Source organism: Bactrocera dorsalis, chromosome 3 (genome assembly GCF_023373825.1).
Source record: "Bactrocera dorsalis isolate Fly_Bdor chromosome 3, ASM2337382v1, whole genome shotgun sequence".
NCBI lineage: Eukaryota > Metazoa > Arthropoda > Insecta > Diptera > Tephritidae > Bactrocera > Bactrocera dorsalis.
The window spans coordinates 56603215-56617906 of NC_064305.1; the positions used below are offsets into that span (position 1 = coordinate 56603215).

The 14692-nt window shown below is 35.6% G+C and overlaps 1 protein-coding gene across 1 annotated transcript in view; it reads right to left on the minus strand.

Annotated features, from left to right (window-relative positions):
* Positions 1–14692, minus strand: part of LOC105223050 (tyrosine-protein kinase receptor torso) — a 118970-nt gene that overhangs the window by 44078 nt on the left and 60200 nt on the right. Inside the window, exons 6-9 of the mRNA XM_011200650.4 lie at positions 12817–12988; positions 5181–5347; positions 3136–3271; positions 1222–1355 (exon numbers count right to left, since the gene is read on the minus strand). Of these exons, the coding sequence (XP_011198952.3) occupies positions 1222–1355; positions 3136–3271; positions 5181–5347; positions 12817–12988 (609 nt within the window). The remainder of the gene's footprint in view (positions 1–1221; positions 1356–3135; positions 3272–5180; positions 5348–12816; positions 12989–14692) is intronic.

Here is a 14692-nt window from a genome sequence, read left to right on the forward strand (position 1 = left end):
TGAATTGAGTATTGTTTATTATTGAATTCAGTATTAATAATCACACCTACGTCCCATATAACACAATTTTAAATTCCATTCCAAGAACCAATCATTGCATCTAGATACAACTTTGTCTCCATTTAATTCATCTTACACCCAAAAAATTTCGAAATCGGACGCCAAATATGTGTAGCCAAGTGCGTATGCCTGACTTTTTTGCCGAAAACATGAATCAATCCATAAAATATATTATTGAAATTCGGGGAAAATGTTTTTTTTTGACAATAATATACACTAGTGTCATGTTGACATTATACCATACACGTATATTGGCCAATGTGTTAGTAACTTCTAATAACAGTGTTTCTGGGTTAACTGATATTCATTTGAGACGTCCGGCTGACTTTACTCCAAATAAAAGTGCATCTTTAAATATTCATAAAATTGCTTGAAAATAAGTGTTCGCCTGAGCTATGTTAAAAATTAATGAAATCAACACTTCCATTTCTCTGCCCCAAAAAATATCCCATATAATGATTTCTGACTTTCCTCCTGACTGTAAAACTTTTACGTTGGGAAAAATATGTGAAATTTTAAATAAATTAAGTCAACTCGTTTTTTTTTAAGTTATAGGATTGTATTTTTGAATTAGCGCTTAATATAAATTAATTGATCTTGGTATAAAATTTATATTTCTAATACATATAGCGAATTCCAATTCTTTGGATGACGTGTTTTATACCAACTCAGTGTATTAAATTTAACCTTTTCGGTCGAGTTTATATACCCATATATCATTTGAGGATGGTTTTAGTATAATTTTTGCCATCAGGAAGTAAAATACGTTAAAATAGTTAAGAGAGTATATGACCTTCAAAACAGATTAATATGATACCAAATTTGATTGCAATTCCTTCCCCATTTCGTCGAACAACGAAGTTAAGTCATTTTGCTATATTTTTCAATATTGCCAACACCTAAAGGCGCCTTCGATCTTTTCCAGTTGCAAGAGGGTAAAATATTTGGTTACGTCCGATTGTGATTTAACACTGAAGATAATATTTAGCGCTTTATTGCTGTTATAGTCTATGCAACATGTTCCGAGCAATTCTGCTGAGAATTATAATATCCTGAATCGTTTTTTACGTAAATTTGGTGTTTCAACGACTAATTTAAAAACACAATGTTAAGCCATATATTCTTCAAATGAAGTATATATTCCTCTGTTCTTTGACTTACCTGAAAATATTCGCAACGCTTCTGATGTCTTCTATATTTTGCGCACCGATAATGGAGGACGATCCACATGATGATAATGCTGATGAGTCCGACTGGCCCGCCGATGACTAATAAGGCAATATTTGTGCTCTTATCTGTCATGGGCGAAATTAAAAACAGCACGCAATGCACGGTATGCAAGAAGAGAAAGAGAAACAGTGTAAAACAATTAAAAGACACAATGCAAATGACAAATGTTGAAAGATATTGAATGTTGAACATGAAGCGAGTAAGTAAATGGCGGCGGTAAAGTGTTTTTTTTTTGTTGCACTAGCAAAACGATAAAAAATGCGAAAATAAGTAATAATAGCGGATACAGATAAAAATTGCAGCTTTCCATTATATTCTCGGTGGCCATTTGTTAAATTATGTGAACCGAATGCCTCAACAGAGCAGACTCGCTAAGCTATGAATACAAATTTTTCAAATAAGTATTTACTCCATTCATTATTATTTGTAGAGTGATAAACGGGAAAAACTAGACTTGACTTTATTGTCGCATTTTAAGGTACATTTCTCTCTTGAGGGAGATGCTTAATTTGCTGCGGAATAACAGGACCATAACGAGTTAAAGTTACATATCACGACACATAGTAGTTATATATAGAATGATATCATCGCACTATATTCCCATTAGAGCAAATAATAAATTCATAATATAATTTAGGCAGATTTAGAATTATAAAAATCAGATTTTTGAGGCGAACTGATTTCGCTATGATAGCCTTAAGGTGTTATATACAGTTAGAATTTTCAAAAAATCGATTTTATTATTATATTTTCTTAATGTACATATATTTAAGAAAACACACAGAAAATTTCATATCGTTCCGGTGAAGTACAAGGCCGGACTTTAAAATTTTAAATTTCGAAGATAGGGCGTAAAAGATTGAGTGTAGCTTTTGCTGTATGGCACGTAACGCCGTCCTGCTGGAACCAAAAGTTGTCCAAGTCTTCCTCTTCAATTTGCTTTTTTCGGTTAAAAAAAAATTCGGTTTGAAAATTTCGGTTAACATTGCGCGATATCGCTCACCACGGCGAACGCCGGTTCCTTCTTCATTTTCGAAGAAAAATGAGCCGATGATTCCACCAGACCAAAATCCGCACCATACAGTGATTCGTGCTGGGTACATTGGCTTCTCGACGATTGCGTGCGGGTTTTCTGTACCCCAAATGCGACAATTCTGCTTGTTAACGTAACCATCGAGGTGGAAATGAGCCTCGTCCGAAAAGATGATTTTTCGGTCAAATTGACCATCCTCGGTCAAACGATCTTCTGCCCAATCTGCGAACTGTAGAATAGTGAATAGCGACCTATTTCGTAAATTTTAGACTTTTTACTGAATATCTGTCACTTTCCGAATGGTATTTGCCGTTTCCAATGCCGAAATATAGATAATTCAAATTTAAAGATGACCCACCCTATATTTGTATGCTTAATAAGAAGAAATTTTTTTAAATTAATTTCTAATGTCCCGGTCACGTTTAAAAACAGTATTTGGGTAGTTAAGAAAAACAAATAACTGATTTAACTGATATATCACTAAATGATATAACCAAATATGAACACACATACTTATGTTAAATACCAAGTCTGTTTCCTGATTCGGCTTCGAAAAAAATGATTTCATATTAAAACTTTCCACTTTATTCTCACGATTTGCACAAATTAAATCCAAAAACTTTTTATACGCTGGGATATTTTAATTGATTAAGTTACGTTCCATTTGAACACTAACAATATTAGTTAATTTTCTGCTTAACAAATTGCCCTGTTTGAACATGGCATTAAGCAACTACGTTTTGATTATTCAAGATGACCTTTGTAAAAAGTATGTGTTTGGAATTTTACTGAGTTATAAAAGTGTGCATTACCCGGCAAAAGCACAGTTTGGCTGTTGACCTCTTGCAGAAGCGTGGAACTGTTGCCACCCGGCGTGCAGGCAATCAAATGCACATCGTAGAGTGTACCATTCAGTTCGATTTCTTCTATTGTAAATGCTGTGCTGTCCTGCAAAGAATAAGAATGAGTTTAAAAATTTGCATTTGCAGTTTTCTTAGTAAATATCAAAATAAATAGAGTATAGATAAAAGGGTGCTTACTGTGCATTAGGAGACAACAGATTGTCGATTCATTATGAAAGTACAACGATAGGGAAATTGTCAATGATAACTGGCAAGTGTTTATTGGGCACGAGCCTGAACTACAACGTGACCATTTACTCTATTATTATTTTTTTTCATTAGTAGGTGTGACTAAGTGAATAATTAAGAACCACTGAAATATATTATTTTGTCATTTATTCTATGTAATGAAATCTGTTTCTGCATTTTCTTTAATATTTATTTAATATCACATCCATTTAATATTTCTATATGATCCAATATTTGTATATATTTGTATTTGAATTTGCGATTTTGCTTGCAGGACGAAGAATGAGCTTGGCGACCAAAATATTTGAAAGAAATGGAATCATTACTCGATGAAAATTATTGCCATAAAAAAGAAGAGCTGGCAGAATATTTGAAATCTACTCGCTCAATCATTTCAAAACGTTTAAAGGCCGTCCGATAAATTCAAAGAAAGAAAATTCGGTGACATACATATGAAGTGATTAAAATTGGGTTCATTATGACAAACCTAAACACAAAATATCATATGCAATATCTGACAACACCAAAGTTTAACTCTGTATTAGCTGCGATCAGAAAGACGAGCTGCATTATGAGCTTCTAAAACCGGTTGAAACTATTAATGGGGAACGCTATCGACAGCAGCTCAGCACGACTAGACAGGATACAATAATTTTTCATTACGCCAGCCTCATGTTGCAAGATCGGTAAAAATTATTTGAAAAACAGTGGCTATAAAGCTTTGCTTCACAAGACCAAGCCATTAGTTCCGATCAATGTAGAACGTTCTCACTGAAATATGGTTCACATCAGAACAGGGTGTCAGGATATTGGCTTGAGTCATTGATTGACCTTTAGAAATGGAATCCACAAACTGCCAGAGAGATGGGCAATACTTTGAATTATACTATTGTGCATGTTTTTATTAAATAAACTTTTTGAAAAAAAAACGCTCAATTATACTTATAGTCCTGATATATTTTTAGTGAGTTATGAAGAATTAGTTAAAGTTGTAAGAAGGTCAAATAAATAACGAATTGGCCGATATCAGATGCTATAGCTACCATATCAACTGAATGATCGGAATAAAGTGCATGTATGGAATGCTTTTCTACGGGATATCTTCATTTAATTTGGCACGAAATTGAGTCACTATAACATATAGCTGCCATACAACTGACTGATCAAAGTTCTAGCAAAGAGTTTTTTGTATTTGTTGTATTTGTGAAGGGTTTTATAGCTTCGGTGCACCCGAAATTCATGTTCTTTCTTGTTTTTGTGGAAAATTTTATATATTCTTTATTTTCTATTATATTATTACATTTAACCGTGACCTTCCCACATTTTATCAAAAATTTTTCGCAAACGCCTCTGAAGTCTCAGTTCATTTTACTTCTCCCATATACTAGACCTGGGATTTAGATTTTGATCTTATGCAACAAATTTCTATCTCCAAAGCAATTAAACCTACAACTTTGAAAAGGCAGTAATCTCATATAAAGTTTTCCGCTCTCTAATTCAAATCTGAATGATTTCTTCATAAAAATATTTTTTCAAAAGTTATACATCAAATGACCTGAGCATTCATACCATCCAATATATGTTGCTCATACGACGGGGTGTACCGCATGTGTGCAGTACATTTGGTTACGTTTAAATTGAAAGTAAAGAGCTTTTTTAAGTTCAATACTTTTTAAGAACAACAATTGCAAGTTCAGGGCGTATTTGCAAAAGTCAATATATACATGTGTAAAAGTGTATAATTATTTAAACTATTGTGTACTTACCTTACTAACATTAAATTTATAATCACGTCCAACACCTATACGATCCACAACCATTATTACATAGTAGCTTATCGCATGCTCAGCCTTTTTCCAACTAATATATAGCGAGTAAACATTTCCCCTAACATATTTACGCTTAACTTTTAATCCTTTGGGTGCAAATGGTGCTGATCAAAAAAGAATAGAAGATATTCAATTACTTAAAGGAATATAGATAACTCAATATAGAATATATATCATTATATAATAACAAAGTCTAATAAGAGTAATGATAATTTTTATTTTAAGAATAAGAATGGCTTTAGTTCGGGCACTGTCTTTACATACTCATACATACATATTGTAATAAAATTAATCCAGTTTTTTATTAAAATAGCTGAAACCCTAATAAAAAAGGAGTAGAAGAAATTGTGTGCACCGATGTCATAAGTGTAGGGTAAATTTAACATTTTGAAGAAAGGTGTGTCCACGATAACTTTCGTTTTAATATTTTGTAAATTTTGCGCACAATTGTGTAAAATTTCATAAAGCGTGTTAAATGATCTAAACTTTAACAGAGAATTTGCCATTAATGTAGTATCGATAAGTACATAAACAAAACTCAGCACACGAGTTGTCACACTGACATTCATCTTCTGTTTTTTACAGATACTAAACTACTTCTCAAGTACTGGTAACATGCCTAGACTGACACCAAACTCCGTACGTGACTTTTTGAAGTTCTCACTTAAGCAATAGCAGTAACCATCATATACACATATACACACATACATAGCCTAATATTTACGAAGCCGCCTGTAAAACAATTTTAATTTTTTTTGTTCATTATAATATAAAATTCCGCTAGATACAGCTTATTTACTTTATTTTCTATTACATAAAGACAGAAGAAGAAGATGCCATAAAGAAGATACTATGAAATAACTATCAGGCTTACTAAAGAGACTTGCGTTTACCGCAATTTCATGTTCTTGGAAAAGTGATTACAACATGAAAAGTCCTTAGCTGTAATCTTAGTAGTTTTCATACTGCAGATATTGGCAGATTGCATTTACTTAAAGAAATCCAATTTTCTCTGAACAAACTTAAGTTCCATTAAGCGAATAATATAATCCCGAAAATTTAATGTCTTTAAAGCGTCGCACAATAAATTTACTTTAGCTCTGCTAGAGGTGAGGTCACCAATTATTAACCGAAACAGGGAGAACAATGGTCAATGATTCAAAGAATTGATTAGACAAATGCTGCCTGTTGGCTGGAAGCCATAATCATTGATGGATCTAATCAAGGCGAAAATACTTGATTGCGATTTTACTTGTATTAAAAGTGAGTTAGAAGGCCAGAATCCTTGGTGGATGTAATTTCCCTTTACTTTTTTTTCCTTATTGGTACAATGTTGAAAATGATCCCTACGAAAATCGCATCGATTACAGTTATAAAGTCGTGTAGCCTTCAACACTAATGTAAATTTATTGCTTAATAACGGAGTTGAGTGGGGCTGGAGGATTATCTTACACTCGGACAACATAACCTAGCCAGCGTAGCCGCTGTACCATACCCTTCCATAAACCCTTCGGGCAATGGAACGTCTTCTCCATCGTCATCGATTAGGGAACCGAGTTCGCCTTCTCCTGGCGTTATACTTTCTCTGCCATTTAGCAAGCTGGAGAAGTGTTCCCTCCATAATTTTGGTATGCTCTGCGCACCAGTCACTAGATCCCCTCTGGGGGTTCTACAAGAGTATTCTCTGGTCTTGAAGCCTTCTCTTCGTAGAATTTTCGAAAATTACCCCTGTCCGCCAGCGTGGCAAGCTCTTCATACTCACGCATTTCGGCCTCTCTTGTTTTCTGTCTGCAAATGCGTTTCGCTTTTCTCTTCAACTCTCGGTATCTATTTCATCCCGCGCGTGTTGTGGTCAATCGTAACGTTGCGAGGTAGGCAGTTTGTTTTCTATCCACTGCGACACGGTGCTCCTAACCGTACCAGCTGTTCTTTTGCATTTTCCGAAAACCATTTGTTTCATTTGCAGTTGTACGTAAGGAGCTTGAAATGCCTTCCCACAGTTCCCTTATACCGATCGGCTATCTGTTGTGATCGCAGCTTCTCAACGTCGAACCTTCCTGGTGTTTGTCCACGTGCGTTTTTTGCAGCACAGAGGTGGGTACGAATCTTGGCAACAAGATTTTGCTCCGAATTGATGCAAGGACCTAGGAGCGTACGCACGTCTAAAACACTGGAGACGTGTCTTCTGTCTATTGCAACATGATCTATATGGTTGGTGGCACTTCGAAACGGAGACAGCCAGGTGACTTAATAAATTTGCTTATGCTGGAATCTAGTACTACAGATAACCATAGTACGTTCATCCACCGGGGTGAATGACAGTACTCGGCGACGGAGTCTCTCTCCCACCACCAAACTTGCGCTGCTTCATATGGACACTGTAGAAAATTCCACAAGGATTTACTCGTCTCAGTCCATCGCATTTCTTGGACGGCGGTGATATCAGCTTTCACTCTAACGAGGACATCAACCAGCTGGCCAGTGGCACCTTCCCAATAAAGGATCCGGACATTCCAGGTGCATGCCCTCAAATCGCAGTCCTTAATTTGTTTGCCATGGTCATCATCAAAAGGTGGGCCACTCATCCGAGGCTTATTGTTCTTTTTCATTGTGTGCGTTTTTTACGTGCCGGATCTCAAACCTAGCGCACAATCCTGCGGAGGAGATGTTTCGCTTTCTCATTTTAGCTCGCCTTCAATCGAATGTTCTTAGACCACCCTGAGAATACTTGGTCAAAGACCGGAAGTCGTGGGCTGCTTGAGCCATATGTAAAAGAATTGTTTGTTTGTTTAGATATTTTTGGATACCTGGGATCTTGAATAATCACCCTTGATTGTATCTGGCGGTAAAGTTGTTCTTTGCCCGTCCTAAACTATACTATGACCCTTCTTTAAATTTTCACTAAGCCACTGCCACTCTAATTTGGACGATTAGCTTTTAGCGATAAGCAGTTCAATGGCAGACATATTTCTGGGAAAACGTGCTTGACAGGTGTACATTCGTGTGTTGAAGATATCCCACGTGCATAATATGTGAGGATAATGCAATAACAATGCACACCGTCGACAATCTATCACTATTAATTGAAACTAATTGAAGGAGTCGACAGTAGGGGAGACATAATGACGACATATCGCTTTCTATCAGCAAGAAAGCTTTGATGTGTGTAATTGATGCATTGCTGATGCATTGACGATGTACCGTAATCGATAATTCCAGTAATAATTATTATCTTCGTGTTAATAACCGACCAAGTTTCCACTAAAGTCAAAATATTTAGACAAATAAAAATCGAAATTAATAATTAAGATAGAGCAAACGACAATATCGAGATTTTAGAAAATGCTCAAAGAGATATTTTAAGATAAATTGTATAGTAAAAATAAATTCTTTATTTTTCCTATATATAGCTTTAGTTATTTGTATATTGTGTATCTTGTAAGTTAAGAAAATAAAATCCTCTCCTGATAGTTTTGTGATATGCTTGACTCACTCAGTACTGTTTGAGCACGCGTCAAACATGGATACCAGCAAAGAGAAAACATGCCTTGTTTTACACATTTTCTTCGGCTGAAAATGTGAAGCGTTTATGGTTCTGGTTCTCCAGGTTGAATAACTCTTGCCAACAGGTGCTACTTCGGACTGATTAGGCAATTGAGAAGTAAAGTTCTCTGTCGATGAACAAAGACCAAATTCTACAAATCACTCATCATCCAGGTCCTGTTATACAGGGTTTGCTCAGAAAGTATTAGCGTGCGCGTGCCGACGGGATTTGGTAGAGGGCGTTCCTAGCTAACGAACGAGCACCTGGAAAGTTAATACAAATATTTTTGCGCGACGTGTTTCTGTGAGTGGTGCAAGTCGAAAGTGTAGAGTTCGTTAGAGCAGAGGAACGCGATTATATTCTGTTTGAAACTCGGTAAATCTGAGCAAGAAGTGGTGTGTTTCGGTGCACCAGGCCTTTTTGGAGGGCTGATGGGATGGGAAACAGGTCGCTGATCTTGACCAGAAGAATGAGCAAATGCTACCCATTGTATGTTTTGACGTCAAAGGTATCGTCCACCATGAATTTGTTCCTTCTGGATAAACCGTCAATGCCAATTTTTACGTGGAAGTTCTCAAGAGACTCAAACGAAGGATAAATCGGGTTCGACAAGGCATCGCAGCCGCCAGGGCTCACACTTCCTTTCTTGTGAACAGCAATGCTCACAATCCCAATGCTTTCGCAGCCGCCCTACAGCTCAGATGTGGCCGTACTTTTTTTTGTTCCCTTGCCTGAAAAACCCGATGAAAGCGGATCCAAGCAGCATGCACCTCGACTCTCAAGGCTATTCCAGAGAATGCCTTCCGTGACGCCTTCAATGCTTGGAAATCGCGCTGGCAGCGCTACATCGACGAAAAAGGAGCGTATTTTGAAACAATTGGTTTAATAAATTTTTTAAATCGACTCAGTCCATAGGCATAGACGATGACATCGGATGAGTCGACGTTATGAGTTTTCGAGAGAAAGGTGCTGCGGAAGATTTATGGTCTTTTGAGCATTGACATCGGCGAATACCGCAGTCGATACAACGATAAGCTGTACGTGATACATATACTTACATCGACATTGACTTATGGTAGTTCAAAGTATTAAAAGACAGCGGCTATGCTAGCTAGGTCATGTCGTCCGAATGGATGAAAACACTCCAGCTCAGAGAGTATTCGACGGAATGTCCTCCGAGGGAAGCAGAGGAAGAGGAAGACCTCCACTCCAGGAAAGGCCAGATGGAGAAGAGCCAGTCGTGCTGTTGTAAACATGGCTATAGCCGCGTAAGCGGTGTCTACACCAATAAAGAAGGTTCTTTTGCCGGTTCGAATGTATTTTATTATTATTATTATTGCTATTATTATATCATTGCTGGCTTTAAATTTTGCGAAAGTTGTTGTGATTACCTAATTTCGTTAACTTTATACATTATCACATAGTTTGCTTGTAAAAGACACAAACTGCACTACTTCGATTATGACAACAAAGTTTAAAGTTCCGTCGCACGTCTGAAAATGAAGAAGCGTTACCGCGCATTTTCACTTGAATGTCAAAACGGGCGAAATTCGATGTTACAAAATGTAAGTGAGATTCCGATAACAAACAAACCTGCAATAACAGTTTCGGAACTAAATAGTTTGTACGAAAGTTTGCTAAGTGTAATTTAAACAAACTGCAGTAACGTCGTTATTCACAAGAATTTGATCAAAAGTGGCACATTTTCTAGTATATAATGTACATGTATTTAGGTCACAACCGCGAAGAGATATAGTCATAAACAAATAACGTGTAATCCAAAGAGGTAGCTTTTTCAATAGCCTTTTTTGGCAAATCACGCGTGAGTGGTTTCAAACTGTCATATTTTTTTTTGTGAGCCGTTGGAATCATAGGTCCATATTTCTTCAAAAGTGATGCTCGGCGTACAGTGGTGCTCCAGTATAACGAACGTCGATATAACGAATGTTCAATATAACGAACGCTGTTTTTAAATACATTGAATACTCTATATAACGAAAGCTGGAAATTGGATGAATTCGATATTACGAATGTATGGCGTTTGTATTTGGTTTTGGTTGTATTACAACAAAAAACAATGCGGGCAGTTAATTACCCGTTAGTTCTTGTTATTATTGAGCTATTTTTTTTTTAAAGAATTCTCTTTATTTTTTATGCACGCTTCATTGCGCGAAATATTAGTTGTGAGTTCAAAGTGGTAAAGTGAGGATACCGCATAAATTATTTAAAAATGCCTTCAATTCAGAAACGGCTTTGCTTGGGTGACAAATTAAAAATAATTGACGAAAATAAAAAGGAGAAACCCCTGAAAGAAATCTCTTTGAAATATGGTATTCCAAAATCGAGTGTTTGCACAATTTTAAAAAATTGCCGGAAAGTGATAAGAAGTGTTAAAGGTACACATGCTAGCCCATTGAGACGACAATCGTTAAAGAAATTCGAATCTCAAACTTCAACACAGATGATTTGGAAGCATGGAACAGTGTAGATAATGTACTTGTAGAAGAGAACCCGAGTGCTGAAAATAAACTAGCTATAAAAATTTCGGAAGTGGAGGAAGGTGATACCGCTGCAGTTGTAGCTGAGCCAATAAAGCATCCTGATACCATCGACTGCTTTGAGAAGTGTATGAAATGGTCTGAAGAAAACAACGTGGAACAGGAAAAAATATTTTTATTGAAAAGCCTACATCAAAAGGCACAGGACCTCAAAATTTCTCGCCCACAAAAGCAAATGAGCATAGCAAATTTCTTTTCAGTTGAATAATGCTCATAGTTTTGTTATAAAATTCAACTTTTATTAATTCTATTGTATGCATTTTCCATTGTATATGTATTTATTTCAACCAATGCTTATGAATTCATGAATAAATAGTTATTTTTAAACATATATGTACCAATAATTTTCAAGAAATGGAGATAATATACAAAAAATAAATGCCAAATAATGGTTTTTTTGAATGATATTAAACATTCCCTATTAAATTAGAAGTTTCTGTATATTTTCTTTAAAAAATTAGGAAACCTCGAAATGGATCTACGTTTACATTTCTTTAACGCGCCTGTTTCAGATATGGAAAATTTGAATTTAAAGTGTCATTATAAAATTGGAAAAGGTCATGAAAGGGGGTGAACAAATTTTCGATGATCACACCTAAATAAGCTTTGCAGAAAAGGTCTCTTATATTAGTGTGCTACGATAGCTTTTATGATAATTAATTCCTTTCTTTTTCCTCACTTAATCTTTAAGTATTGTATCGTATTCTAATTTCCTGAGATTTGCCTTTTTTGCTTGGCTCTAACTAGAAAGCAAATGAAGTTTGGTGCTTAGTTAAACTATTTTCAACATATTTTAACTAATTATTCTCATTTTTTCTTCTTTTTCTGAGTTTTCGTTATTTATAATTAAACATATGATTCATTCCCAATATTCTAGTTAAATCGTTTCTGTGAATTAGTGGATTGGCACAATATTATTTGCGGTATTGCTGACAAAATAATTTTGCTTAAAAATCACATGCGATTTTTTTACCATTGTACAATTTATGGCTGAGTCCAATCAATTATAAATACTTTTGAACTTATACAGATGTATAGGGTGCGTCATCTTTTAATTTGTACATTCTTCATACTTTTTCCAGTAACTCAGGCTTTTTAGACATGCTTTCGGCGCAAATGTTTGTCTTATGTTCGTTAAGGGTCAGAGGATAACAAGCGTACACTTCACTTATCAAATTATTCTCTAAGAAGAAGTCAAGTGGGTAAAGTCGAAAGCTATTAGTGGAGAGACAATGTCAACTGTTTCTGAGACCAGTCGTCTTGTTCAACCTAGTAACCGCCAATAAATTTGATACCATAGATTTTTTTTTTAAGTTAGCCCATTCAGCATTTTTCGTCTAACGAATTCAATTAGTTCGCTCACAGTTCACAGCTAGTCATTGCTTATATACTAACATATGAGATGTCGCACCCTGCATGTAAAAGTAAATAAACTATTGTACGAGTATGTTGTTTTTTCCTTTGAACTTACGGCAAATGTTGAAATTGTAGTTGTACCACTTCGCACACGACGGCGTCTGTATCATTAACCACTTCATTTCACTTTCCTTGGCGGCATTGTGCGCATTCTGGGCGATTATACCAACCTTGTACACAGCCGAAAAGGTTAAATTCTCCAAAGTATGTATGTACAATTGTCGAGGCTGCTTCGTTGATTATGATGATGGCGAGAGAAAAGAAGATAAAAGAGGAAACAAATGAAAATATGTTGTGTTGAAGCATTCGTATTTACTTGTTGCAAGTGCTTGGCACTTTGTACATAAAAAAGAAAAAACAATTTTTATTGACTCATTCGGAGAAAGCCCCCACAATTAGCTGTAAGTGTCCCACGCAATAGTTGGAGTAAGCGCCTTTCAATTAATAAATGTGTCACGGAAAAAATCTGCAGTAATTTCTCTGCTTTCAAACGGGAGGAATAATTACTTATGGCATAAAAATTACCGAGAAAACTGCTTTTCATGATCATGTTATGCATGAGTGTGATGCCATAGGGCACCTTGCAAAGCACTTTACACTAATAACAGCGTTTTTCTCCTCTCAGTGAGTTAATGCCGTTATATGAATAACATGGAAGTAGACGGTTAGTAAAATCTTTATATTACACTATTACAAAGAATTGTCTAAAAATTGAAAGAAAACCCACAAAGGATACTCATAAAACTAAAAAGGGCGCCTTCAAAAAATGAAAATATTTTGGGAGAGGGTTGCGCACTAATTAATTTTTTATTGAAACGAAATTGTAAAATAAATAAAATAATACACAGTTAAACAAGTCTTTGGTAGAAATATATTTGGGATGGGGTTCCATATGTTGCAAATTTTTAACAGCGAATCTTATAAGAAGTTTTGAAAAAGATTTCCAAATAATGAATTGATTAATTCAATTAAATTTACATAACAAATATTTAAAACAATTTCCTTTAGATTAATTTCTGTGATGAAATGCCAACTTTTCGAAGATTTTAACCACAAAAATTTGAAGCCGAGAAGATTGCAGTGATAAGTTATTTTTCTTTATGAAATCTATTTACTATATGAACAACTTCAAATGATAGTCTATCAACTCTACCGGCTCGGAATGGTACTTCTTTTTATACCCTGACCAGAATATATTAAGTTTGCCACGATATTTCCAACATCGAGACGGGAACGTCGGAGACCTTATTAGTCATATATAAATATTATATATAAATGATCTGCAAGACGAGCTGAGTCGGTTTAACCTTGCCCATGCGTCAGTTCGTCTGCCTGTCTATCTGTATATACGTGAACTAGTAACTCAGTTTTTGAGATATCGATTTTTCACCCCCAGAAGCCACTCATTTATTGGATTCGGCGAAATCAGACCACTAGAGCATATAGCTGACATGCAAACTAATCGATAAGCTCCAAATCCGGCATGTAAAACTTTTTAAGAAGACATCTTCCTGAAATCTGGTTTAAATTGTAATATAAGGCAACACCACAATCCAAGAACAGATTGCTCATATTGATGGGACTCCTATAGCGCACATCGGCATATCTAACTGACCGACCAAATCAAGATAAAAACCTCTGTCGAAGTACACTGGGTTTCATTAAGGTACCTCACATACCATCCCAATCGTTTTAGTGAAGTCAGCAGGATGATAGAAAATTCAGATATTGGTTATATGAGGGCTAGATCAAGTTTTCGCCTGATTTTAGTGTAGTATAGTGTAGTTTTGAGTAAAATACACTGTCTAATTTTTTGAGATAGCTCACATAAAGCCGATATATGCTATATGAAGAAGTTTTATTCCGCTGTATTCTTGACTTCTTGATTTGTACACTGGAAGGAGGAATAATGAAATGAAATTTCAAATTGT